This window comes from Podarcis bocagei, assembly GCF_964188305.1.
Source record: "Podarcis bocagei genome assembly, chromosome: 5".
In the NCBI taxonomy this organism is placed as follows: Eukaryota; Metazoa; Chordata; class Lepidosauria; order Squamata; family Lacertidae; genus Podarcis; species Podarcis bocagei.
The window spans coordinates 34,304,215-34,315,848 of record NC_138129.1 but is presented as its reverse complement, the minus strand read 5'-3'; the positions used below and the strand labels follow the sequence as shown (position 1 = coordinate 34,315,848).

Sequence of the window (11,634 nt, the reverse complement as noted above, 5' to 3'; positions counted from 1 at the left end):
AGGATATTTAATGTCTCCCTTGTGGAAACATACACTGCTGTATTTAGGCATCCCTCCAGAATCTAAAGTATTTTGCTGCCATGGACTTTGCAATGCCCTCCAAAAGGAAGCAAGTCTCTCGCATTAACACACACAGACAGGCTCAGATTCCTGTGCGCATGCTGGCCTCCCTTGGCAACAACGTTCATCGGGGCACAATGAGCTCTCTCTGCTGGGTTCAAGCAGCACCTGTGGCTGCATACTTTGAAGAGGGGGAAGCAATGGCTTGCCCACAAAGCCAGAATGCAGCGCTTCATGAAACCCGCATATAGCACAGTCATAGACAGAGAAAAGTCAAATACTGTAGGCATCTATGCAGACCTTGAGCCAGGAAAATCCATCTCTTTATCCGGGGCTCTGGGTCTCCCTTTAAATCCTGAGTAAGGAAGTCTCCACCTTCATGCCATCAATGAAAAGCAAGTGACTTGAGAAAACACTAACTGCAAGGACCTTCTTTCAGGCTAGACATCCCTTTGGGAATTTGTAGGTCACTAAATCCTCAAGAAGGGACGCAGGTGGCGCTGTGGGTTAAACCACAGAGCCTAGGACATGCCGATCAGAAGGTTGGCGGTTCAAATCCCCACGATGGGGTGAGCTCCCGTTGTTTGGTCCCAGCTCCTGCCAACCTAGCAGTTCGAAAGCACATCAAAGTGCAAGTAGATAAATAGCTGACAAATTACCTTCAGCGGGAAGGTAAATAGCGTTTCCGTGCACTGCTCTGGTTCGCCAGAAGCGGCTTAGTCCTGCTGGCCACATGACCCGGAAGCTGTACACCGGCTCCCTCGGCCAATAAAGCAAGATGAGCGCCGCAACCCCAGAGTCGGTCACGACTGGACCTAATGGTCAGGGGACCCTTTACCTTTACCTTAAATCCTCAAGGGGCTCTTACATTCCCTGCCAATGTGGTGGTCAAGCTGTATATGTCGCCACATATGTTGCACTCTTTTTCCTCCCCAATTGTACGTTAGGCAAATTCATGTAGGAACCATTTAGTTTTAGCTAATAACAGTGATAGCCTGAAGCAGAAGCTCCTTGTTCAATGGAAGTAAATCCCTGCTTTCTGGATGAGTCTCTCCAAATGCTCTGTGTCCCTAGTCTGTACTAGGGACATCTGGAATTCTATTCAGGTGTTACGCAGGTATGGGGAGGTGGGCATGCATGCATACTGCCTCTGCTCCCAGTGTCCCTGTATGCACTGACCTACCCACCCACCCTGTGCTCCATCTCAACCTTTGTGAATGGGATGGGAAGGTCTGAAGAGAGCATCTAAGCACATTTGACTGACCGTGCTTAAAAGCCTCTGCCTGATCAGAAACCCTGCCTTATCAGGGTCCCATCTGTGCAGAGGCCTCTAAACCCATTCAGCAAGATGCACTTTTCAGACCTGCATGTATGTTGCATACACTCCTTACTTGTGGTGACATTCCCTATTCAGGCAGAGCACTTCAATACAGCTGGCCACTGGAACAGGCATAATAAACATGAGCCATGCTTGGTTGAGGCTCTCAGAAATGCACTTGTAGCTTCAGCACAGCGGCATGCAAGGGACAAACAAAAGCTCATGTTTCCCTTTTCATGTGCAGTCACTGCCAGAAAAATGCTTCTGTAGCTCCAGGTAGCACTGCACTAGGATTTCCTGTGTGACTCCCAAGATAGAAGGAATCCATTCAAACATTCACTACCACAGCGATTCCTCCACATCTCTCTTCCCTTTCCTTCTCTCACCGCACCAGCAAAGCTTCCGAGGCGAATGACGTTAGGCCCATGAGAATCTCATTGTGCTTCTTCGCTCTTGCAGAGAATAGCTTGGGAGTACGGCCCGCGTGTGACCTAACTGCTTCAAATCCACAAGACGACAGAAAGAACCAACCGTTTATTGATTTGGCCTTCTTTAAAGGTTAGACTGAGTAGTTTGGTTGATGCAAAGGCTCCTTAGGTATGAGCCTGCTGTGAATAGATTCACTCAGCAAGACTGAAAGTTCTAAAAAAACCTCCCAGGCCTAAGATTCTTTGCATCCTTCAGGACGCTGGCAGACTTTGGGCTTTAAAATTTCAGGGGCACACACCTTCCATTGCTCACTGTTGCGGCAGCGCCCCTGCGACACTCAGTGCTGGCGAACTGGACACACTCCCCTAAATCTGCCTCTGCTCAGTAGATTCAAGGGCATAGGTCTTCAAAAGCTGCTGGATCACCAGAGAGAGAAAGAGACCAATGGTGTGATCTCAAATGGAAAAGATCCTAAAGTAGTTCTGAGGCAACGATGATGTTGGTGGGCTATTCCTGTCAACCAAGGTGGGGTGGACACCTACAGCAGTGTTTGCCCTCAGGCATACTCAACCATACCCTACGGGTAATCAGGAAAACCCACACTATGGACCCAGCTCCTGTCAATGGTCAGGGGCAATGGGAGTTGTAGTCAACTTCTGGAGGACAAATGGCTCTCACCTCTGTGCAAGAGACACACTGGCAGTCTGGCACAGCAGAAAAAGGCCTCTTCACCTATCGTCCACCCGTACCCATTCTAGCAGTTTGCAGCAGCCCCTGCATTCAGGCCTCTCCCGCATTCCCTGTTAGTGAGGCTCCCAGCTCTGTTTGTGCAGAACTGTTAAAGGGCCTTGTTCTCTGCTGTCTTTGGATTGCACCCTCAGGAACAGTAAACGCCACTGCGAGAGGGAGGCAGTTGCTAGGGGATGGGCTGCAACGCAGGGGATCAGTGAGGGCTTTGTATAGGGAATGACACCCACAGTTCCTTCTTGGGACTGCTGCCATGGAGACAAAGCTCCTGTCTTTGTACAAAGAAAGTGATGTTTGGATTGCTGCCCCCATTAGCAAACAAGAGCAGTCTTGGGATAGGCACACTTGGTATGTATCCCAAGGGCTGCTCTCTCTCGTCAGCAGACTAGGCCGCAGCTCATCTCTGTGTGCACAGGCATGGGGGAAGCCCTTTTGCTCTGAAACTGTTTACCATTTTGCCAGAGACGGGATTAATCTCTGGGGGGAGGAGGGAGAACAGGGAGCTGTAGACTCACCACCACCAGAGCCAGCCAAAGTCCTCACCCACAATCCCTGGCTCATATGTGGGAAATGGCAAGGCCAAAGAGGGTGAGAAGATCACAGAGGAGGAAACTGCAGTGGTGACCGGGGTAGAAAAGGAATGCAAAGAGACCACTTTCTCAGAGTGCATTTCTGTTTGCTACGAAACAATGGTTTTCTAGCATCACAGTCCTTTCGACATGAACGTCTGCCGCAGAATGTCACCCAGTGCCTACAGACCCTCCCACCCGCTGCAGCAAATTCTGGGAAGCATTCGAGGGTTCACACTCCACTCACAAAGGACACTTGCCAGACCTACTGAGATTCACATTCACTGTGAGCACAACCTAGAGCACACTCACAACTCTGTTTGGACACTACGGAGGAAAAGTCGCAATGGTATGGGGTCACAAGGTTCTGCCCAACTATACAAAAGCCAAGATGACCGTAGGGGTTTTCTTTTTTAATATAGTAATTTTATTAAATTTTCAAATTTTACATTTAAAATTAAAACAACTATTATAACCATACGTTCATTGACTTCCCTCCCTCCCCTTCCAAGGTTCATTTAACTTACCCACCATTCCTGCATATTTTGATATATCCATCAAATTCAATTTTCCTCTTACAACACTTCAAAATTTATTATACTGTTGAATTACTTTAATACTATCAGCATTTTTAACTGTGCAATCATTTTCAATATACTCAACAACAAAATTCCACTCCTCTTTAAATACCTGCTCTTCTTGTTCTCTTATTCTGCTTGTTAGACCTGCTAACTCTGCATATTCTATCATCTTAAGTTGCCAATCCTCCTTGCTAGGGACCTCTCTCACTTTCCATTTTTGGGCTAAAAAACCCCTAAGCCGCTGTTGTTGCATACATATTTTTTTCCTGACTCCTGGGAGCCTCTGTCTGAACAATTCCTAGCAGAAATGCCTCAGGTTTTTGGGGGGAAGTTGTTATAAACACTTTTTTATCTCATTATATATCATTTCCCAATATTCTTTAACTTTTTTGCATGCCCATCATATATGAAAAATGGTTCCTTCTACTTCTTTACATTTCCAACACAGACCCAATTCCATATTATACATCTTAGCCTATCTACTTGGAGTTAAATACCATCTACGAATCATTTTCCTATAATTCTCTTTCAGTGTGTAGCATGCAGTAAATTTCAGCTTGTTCTCCCAAAGTTTCAAATCAATAAAGACTACCATAGGGATTTCAGTGTCCTTACTTTCAGGTTTTATCAACAAAGGAAAACTAAATAGCTGCAGGAATTTGTCTTCCTTTATGGTGAGCATTTATTTTGGCGGCTGATCTCATTTGAGCCCCATTCTGGAGTGACATCTATTAGGGACACGTTCTAGCACTTATGGTCTTCCCTGTCTGAAATACCTATGTAAGTTGCTTTCCTCGGTTTGCTGTGGTTTCTGGAGCGAGATGACACACTGCCATTTGTGGCTATGGGCGGATCTTCTGCCTTTACCTGCTATTGTCTTTTATGGCTGCTGAGGACACACTCCTTGCTTCTTTCAGCTTTGTTAGTTCCTTCATTCGCCAAAAACATTTGATTTGATTTGCTCAAACTGCTGCTTTCTACCATCACACTCTTGCTTACAAATTTACACTAGTGTTAAAGCAGACACACTCATCTCTTTCGAGGTTTCACTGCTCACAGCAAAATCTGCTTGCAATCTCAAGGGCTGCAGTGTGGCACTTCCACTCCACTCCCACGCCCCAGAATTGATCGAAAGGACAGAATATGAGAAAATCTTTGGACTAAACAGTCCACCTTTGGGTCAGTTTGCATAGAAGGCAAGACTCTCTATTCTGAAGATAGCCTCTGCCTTTTGCTAGCAGGGGGTCCTGTCCTATTAAGAGGATTAGAAATCGTCCCAACAAAGTGAAGCAACCCAGAGCAATTATGAGACAGAGAGTAAGAGGAGGCCACTGTCTTGATCCTCGCCCTGCCAGGGAGGGCGAGGGGGTTTGTGCATAGCCTAAGTGGTGATGTGACCTGAATATGTAACAAGACAGCAGAGAATGGATGGGAGCTGCTATTCATGCAGTGCTTTCCCTGCTGGCTTACCCTGAGCAAGGGCCAAGTGAGAACAATGCTGGGCTTGTTGCAAAGGGTTCTGGTTGGTCAGGGAGCTGGGGGTGGGGAAGGGAGAAGAGAAAACGAGAAAGAAAAGAGATCGAGCCTGGCTAGAATGCAGTTTGGGGGGAGGAAAGGAGCATGTCTAACATTTCAAAGATGCTGGGGCCATAAAGGGTTGCCCCCTTCAGTCAAGTGTTCAAGACACAGCATCAAGCGCATTATGATGCCATTTCCAATAGGGACTAGAGCCCAGGCAGCTGCTGCTGGAGCAGAGATGATCCGGGGCAATCCCAGTAGGCAGGGGCCAGATGGCCGAATCAGCATCATGCAGCCTAAGAATGGACAGTGAATGAAAGAATAACAAGACAGGGATGTTTGGGTATGGTGGCTGCGTACACACCAGTTTTAATACACATGCGGGTTGCACAGCCCTGATTTTTCCATGCGTACTTTCATGCACATTTGCCCACATGAATGCTTTCAATTGCACTCTCTGCGTTTCCCATTCATACTAGCGAGAGCTGCTTGATGCTGTGATTTGCAATGTGCGTTGAGCCATCCTCTCATTCAGTACTTTCCCACTTTTGCAGAGTTCCCTGAGGTCCATTGTAGGCATGCGTACAGGTAATTGTTTACCTGTGAATGCAGTCATTTTCAATTTATCTTTGATAGTTTTCTGATATACCAGACCTGTACAAAACAGTTCCTAACAACAACAAAATGTTGTGTGGTGCCCAGCAGCCCACCAAGGAGTGCCTCACTAATGGAAATAGTGGGTGTGGTGATAGAAGGGACCCAGCAAAAGGTCACCACCTGCATAAAATAAATATGCCCACACAGTACATATTAGCATGAAATTCATTTTGTTGTTTTCCTTACTGCACTATATGCAGATCTGAAAAATCCAAATCAAATGGAGGGAAAGTATAGACTGCCACGAGGATGAGGAAATCACAGGGACATGAAATCCAATTTAAACTGTTCTGTGTGTGCAGCAGGTGCACACCTTATGCGGTTTACATAAGGACAAAGAGAAGGCAGTTGAATTGTGTTTGGAGTTTTGTACTTTACAGGAGCAAGCCAGTCAGATGGGTGGGGTATCAATAATAAAATTATTATTTACAATACCAAACCAAAATGGGCTTTGAAAACCACCAGCCCAATCATCCTCAGATTACTTATAAAACTTCACCACACAAAACCAAGATTCCTTTGCCCATCACTGCACTCCACAACCACAGGGGAACACTGGACATTTCTATAAGCATATAGACTCAAGGGATACAAGACTGGCCACTGCTCACACATATGACCAAGAAAGTGTGTCCTAATTTTAAGCAGCAAACAAAGCTACCATTGTGAATGGTTCCCCAGCATACAAGCAATGTGGAAACAATTTCTGAGTATCAAAAGCCTGAAAACCACTGGATAAAGAAAACAGGATGGAAAATAGGTCTGTCACTGAACGATCACCTCCACACGAGAGGCCATATACCTGTAAACTGCCAACAAAGGGATGGATGGTTGAGTTTCCCAGGGACATCAGGCAGACCACCGTTAGAGACAGTGTTAGGTTATGGGGATCTTTGGCCTGATGCAGAACAGTAATTCTTAGATTTCATTCTGAAGTTACCATGGACCCAAAACTGAACTCAAATAAAAGGCACACAAATTAAATGTCAAATGATTGGTCCTCACTAGAATTTTCAAGTCTGCTTGGTATACAAGAAAGAAGTTACTGAGATAATCAAAATTCCAGAAAGGCAGCAGTATTAGCCTGCAGCAACATGAACATGTTTTAGGCAAAGTGCAATGCACCTTAGAGACTAATACAATTGCACTGTCTTCACTTCCAGAAAAATGCCATCAGCTCATTCACTCGAGTTCTCTTGTTGTCCCTGCTGAATGACACTCACCTCCTTCTTGGCCATAACTTCATCCCCTGTATTTATTATACTGGCTGGCCACTCTGCCTGCAGCAATAGTGGGCACAAGGTTGACAGGACACACCAGGCACATGTGTGATGCTACTTGAAGATGTTTTTCTCCATTCGGTCTAGCAAACAGGCCTGCCTACTCCTTTACTACTAGGACAAAAGTGGTTGTGTCAAAATGATATGCTTGTACCAAGAAATGTAAGCAAGAAAAAAGCTGGACAGGAACTGCTGATGCATATAATCCTGAATTCATAGTTTGTGATGTGTAGGTGGTAACATATTTCTCCACTTCCCCTTCAGGCTATATTGGCACACTGAATTTAAAGAGAGACAGTTATGTCCACATGCTATTCCTGTTCCATCAAGCCACTCTCTCCCCTAGATTTACTGTAGCTTGGATAGGTTTAACTGCAAGGAAATACTGTCAGCACTGGTATTCCCAAAAGACAGAAAGTAAAGAGGTAAGTGCTGTGAAAACAAGCCTGTCTTATGTTCCCTTCAGGAATATAAAAGCCATTTACCGTCTTCCTTATGTGAAAAAGCTACACAATTAAGTCTGCAAGTGGGGAAATTGCAACAGCATTTAGGAGATATACAGAGATATGAAAAAGCAGACTGAGGTCCCAGCTAGTTCAGGATTATGCTTCCAAGTACAAATACATCCACAAAAGTTACAAGGGAGGTTCTTTTGCACTATCATGAAAAACTGTTGATAGACCAACTCTTCTATTAATTTGTGTACAGCTTTAAGCTACTGGCCAGACAGCTGTTGGCAGTGAATTCCACAAGTTAAACTAAGGCATTATATGAAATACTGCCTCCTTTGGTCTAGTCTGTTCCTAGCTACTGCTAGCCAATTTCATTGAGTGAGCCCATGTTCTAACTCAGGCATCCCCAACCTGCGGCCTTCCAGATGTTTTGGCCTGCAACTCCCACAATCCCTAGCTAACAGGACCAGTGGTCAGGGATGATGGGAATTGTAGTCCAAAACATCTGGAGGGCTGAAGGTTGGGGATGCCTGGTCTAACTCCCTATATCAGGGTTAGTTAGCATGGTGTCCTCAAGACACCTGCTGGACTTCAAGTCCCATTACTGCTGACCATTGGTCACCCTGGCAGGGGCTGAAGGGTGCTAGAGGGCATACTGGCCACCCCTGCTCCACATCATTTATAGAGCTCCCTTGTGGACTTGTTTAGTTACTATATTTTAAAAAACCAAGGTGCCTTACATTAGCTTTTGTTCCCAAGCAGCATAACACAGCCCCAATAGTTATGCTTGTTCTTTTCTGGTGCTGCCATGTCCTTCTTAAGATGCGGTGACAATAATTGTTCATAATACTCTAAATGCAACTACACCATAAAGATTTCTGTTAGCGACAGCTTTGTTTCCATTTCCTTGCCTAGTAATTCTCAACTACGCTTGTCTTTTTCATTGCTGTTACACAATGTACTGACTTCTCCTGTAAGGTGTCCGCTGTCACCCCAAGATGGGCAAGCCCTGGCCAGTTCAGTCCCCATCAGCGGATGTACACGTAGGTGTGTGGGTGTGGCAGGCAATTTGTCAAACATGAATCCTGGCAGGTGGACACATCTAAAAATATGAAAATTACATTTGCAAGCCTCCAAAGATAAACTCCGATTTCCTTGGTTTGCTGCCGTTATCCTATAGAAGCTGTGCCACAAGGCCATGAAGGTGCTGCTGGAAAAAGAAGGCTGATCTCCTGAGTTTGAAGCAGAACAAGCTCCAATAAAGTGAGTGAGAGAGACGACAAACCAGTTAAGAGGAAATAAGTTCACAATGCAACCACCACCAACACAAAATTGTTAATTTATTGTTATTTAGGAGGCAAAAAATGTACTGTTACAAGATTCATTTCCCAACAGAGAAGGTCAAAAAATGAGCCAAAAATATATTTTAAAAAAGGAATAATGACACTTTACAATTCATTAAATTAAAAAAAAGTAAAATATCTCCTTGTGCAATTCTGTGAAAATGAGAAAAGAGGAGGGGGAAAGATGCAGTTAGAAAGCCCCCCTCCCGCCCTGAAGGGAGCAGCTCCGTGCAGGATAGGGCCAGGCAAGGGCAGGAAGGGCCCTGCAGTCTCACACCTGTCCAAAGCTTAAGTGGGACGGGGAAGACACGGCCACATGCAGCCTGCTGCCCTTCACAGGGAGACAAGGGGGCTAGCATACAAAGCCTTTTAATGCTCCTTCCCATGACCCCCTTCCTGGACCCTGTTGAGGCTGCTGTAGATTCCAGGGTGAGCAAACACCAACACAGGACAATTGCCAACTCTGCTAGGCTGGATTAATACCCCTGACCAGGAATAGCTCCTCCTTGCTACCACAGCCCTTTACCTATAAACTCAAGCACCCTATTGCCCAGTAGGGTGTGAAGCAAAGCGTCTCCCACACAGCCTCATGTGCGCTTGAGAAAACAAGAATGCCCTCCTTCTACTCCACTGGTTTAACCCAAGACCAAAGCCTCACACCCTAACTTGAGGGACAGGCAAGTGTGTACGCTCAAGCCCTGGGCTCAAGGAGGGGGACACGCTCAAGCTTAGGAAACTGAGGGACAGCCCTTGCTCCTAAGGACTAGGCTGCGGCCTGCAGAAACACCTCCAAACTGGGCAGAGCACAATTCCTACCCGCCATGTCCTCCACTCTGAAATTTGCAGCAGTGGGATATAGGAATTGAGGGAAGCGCCTTATGCCTTGTCCAAAGGGCTTTGAAGGGAACTCTTGCATAGATGTCTCCTCCCACTGTCCCTCACGAGCTGAACAGGCGTTTGGCATGAGTGGGAGGCCCAGGAACAGGGTCATGAGAAAACCAGACCACTCCAGATCTGTTATCTTGCTCTGGCAGCACACAGATGCCTGGGCCCTTATTCTGCCTTCACACAGTCAAGGGATGTGCATCATCCACTGCCTACTTCTGTTCAGGTGCTGACTGAGAGAAAGACACCAGACCGAGAAGGAAGGTGAGCACAAAGGCTGCAAAGCGTGGGTGCCCAGCATCCACCAGGCATGCCAGTTCATCAGGCAGGGCGCAGAGAGAGATGATACCGGGGGGGGGGGGGGTTTGGGGAGCAAGCTGAGTAGGAGCCAAAGCTCATGTACAGGATTCAACATTTGGCCACTGGGAAGCATTTGCTCCCCAGGGCTCAGTGGACACTGGGCAGGAGGAAGAGATGGCACCAACTCTCCTCTATAATCTCAGACCATGAACAATACTGCTCTATGAACCTTTCCCAGAGGCTCATCCCCTAACCATAGTGCTGAGCAGCTTGGGGCAGCAGAGAGGGGAGAGAGCTCTGGATCCTGTTGCAGAAGGAGAAGGGAGGGGCTTGAGGTGAAAAGAAGGAGGTCTCCAAAGCCATGGTCCCCTCCAGCAAGATTCCAAGTGCCCCTGAATGCTCGTAACATTTCCAATACTGCGTTTGGTACTTTCCCCACCCCATCCATTTGCTGCTGCCCCACCCGCACCACCCCCTGCGACAGCTCACAGGCCCCATTTAATAACAGCAAAATTGCTTAAATTAAAAAATTAAAATATATATACATATATATATATATACTGTACACACACCGACGACAACAGAACAGTGCCAAAACCAGAGTAAGGAGCAAGGGGGAGGGGGAGGAGGCAGACAGTTTCTTTACAATAAAAACAGGAGTTCAATCTCAGCAGAAGAGGAATCTGGGGTCCCCTAAAAATACCCATCTAGGGAGAGGGAGGTGGGCGAGAGGGCTGGAAAGAGCAGGAGATGGGGGAAGAGAAAGGAGGAGGTGCGTTTGGGCTTTTACAATGGCATCTTCCCGATCCAAGACCTGGCCAAAGGGCTCTCAGCTTCGCCGGGATTTTGAGTGCTGAATAAGCCACTGTAGGGTGATATCTGTCAAACACAAGATACGGTTAATGACCATCACGAAAAATAGAAGTTGTAGCGAGCGGCTTAGCTAGAGGTAAGGGAAACACACAGGGGCCTCACATGAGATTACCAAATTATGAGCCGAGCTCATGATTCACTTCTGTAACCCTTCTGCCAGCAGCCCAACATGTTGTCCTGAAGGGAATGACCTTTGCATGTGAGTGAACTTTTTCTCTATCATGGCTTTCAACAGAGGTGGGGAACCTCCAGGTGTTACTGGACTCCAATCCCAACCAGCCTGAGTCAGCATGGCCAACAGGCAGGGAAAATAACAGCTGTAATTCACCAATACTCAGAGGGCCGCAGCTTCTCCATGCCTGGGCCTACACAAACCTTTCTTGCCCTCCTAATTATGTATGGAGGGGGCCAGACCCCAGGGGCATTCAGTGCCATCACAGAATCAGTCCCACAGTTTAACCCATTTGGCACATAGTGCTCACAACACAGGAGAGCCAAAGAGCATAAGGAGAGATCTCCCCATGGGCAGTCTAGGTGTCACTGTGCATTCAAGCCCCAACCATTCCTCTTAAAATTGTCAGGCACTCTGACCCTGCAACCTCCCTTTTCCCTTCTACACTCA

The 11,634-nt window shown here is 46.6% G+C and overlaps 1 protein-coding gene across 1 annotated transcript in view; it reads right to left on the bottom strand.

The window, feature by feature from the left end:
* Positions 1-8,931: 8,931 nt before the first annotated feature.
* The window catches only part of ARL8A (ARF like GTPase 8A), a 41,992-nt gene continuing 39,289 nt past the window's right edge, over positions 8,932-11,634 (bottom strand). Inside the window, exon 7 of the mRNA XM_081194579.1 lies at positions 8,932-11,018. Within this exon, the coding sequence (XP_081050705.1) occupies positions 10,969-11,018 (50 nt within the window). The 3' untranslated portion in view covers positions 8,932-10,968. The remainder of the gene's footprint in view (positions 11,019-11,634) is intronic.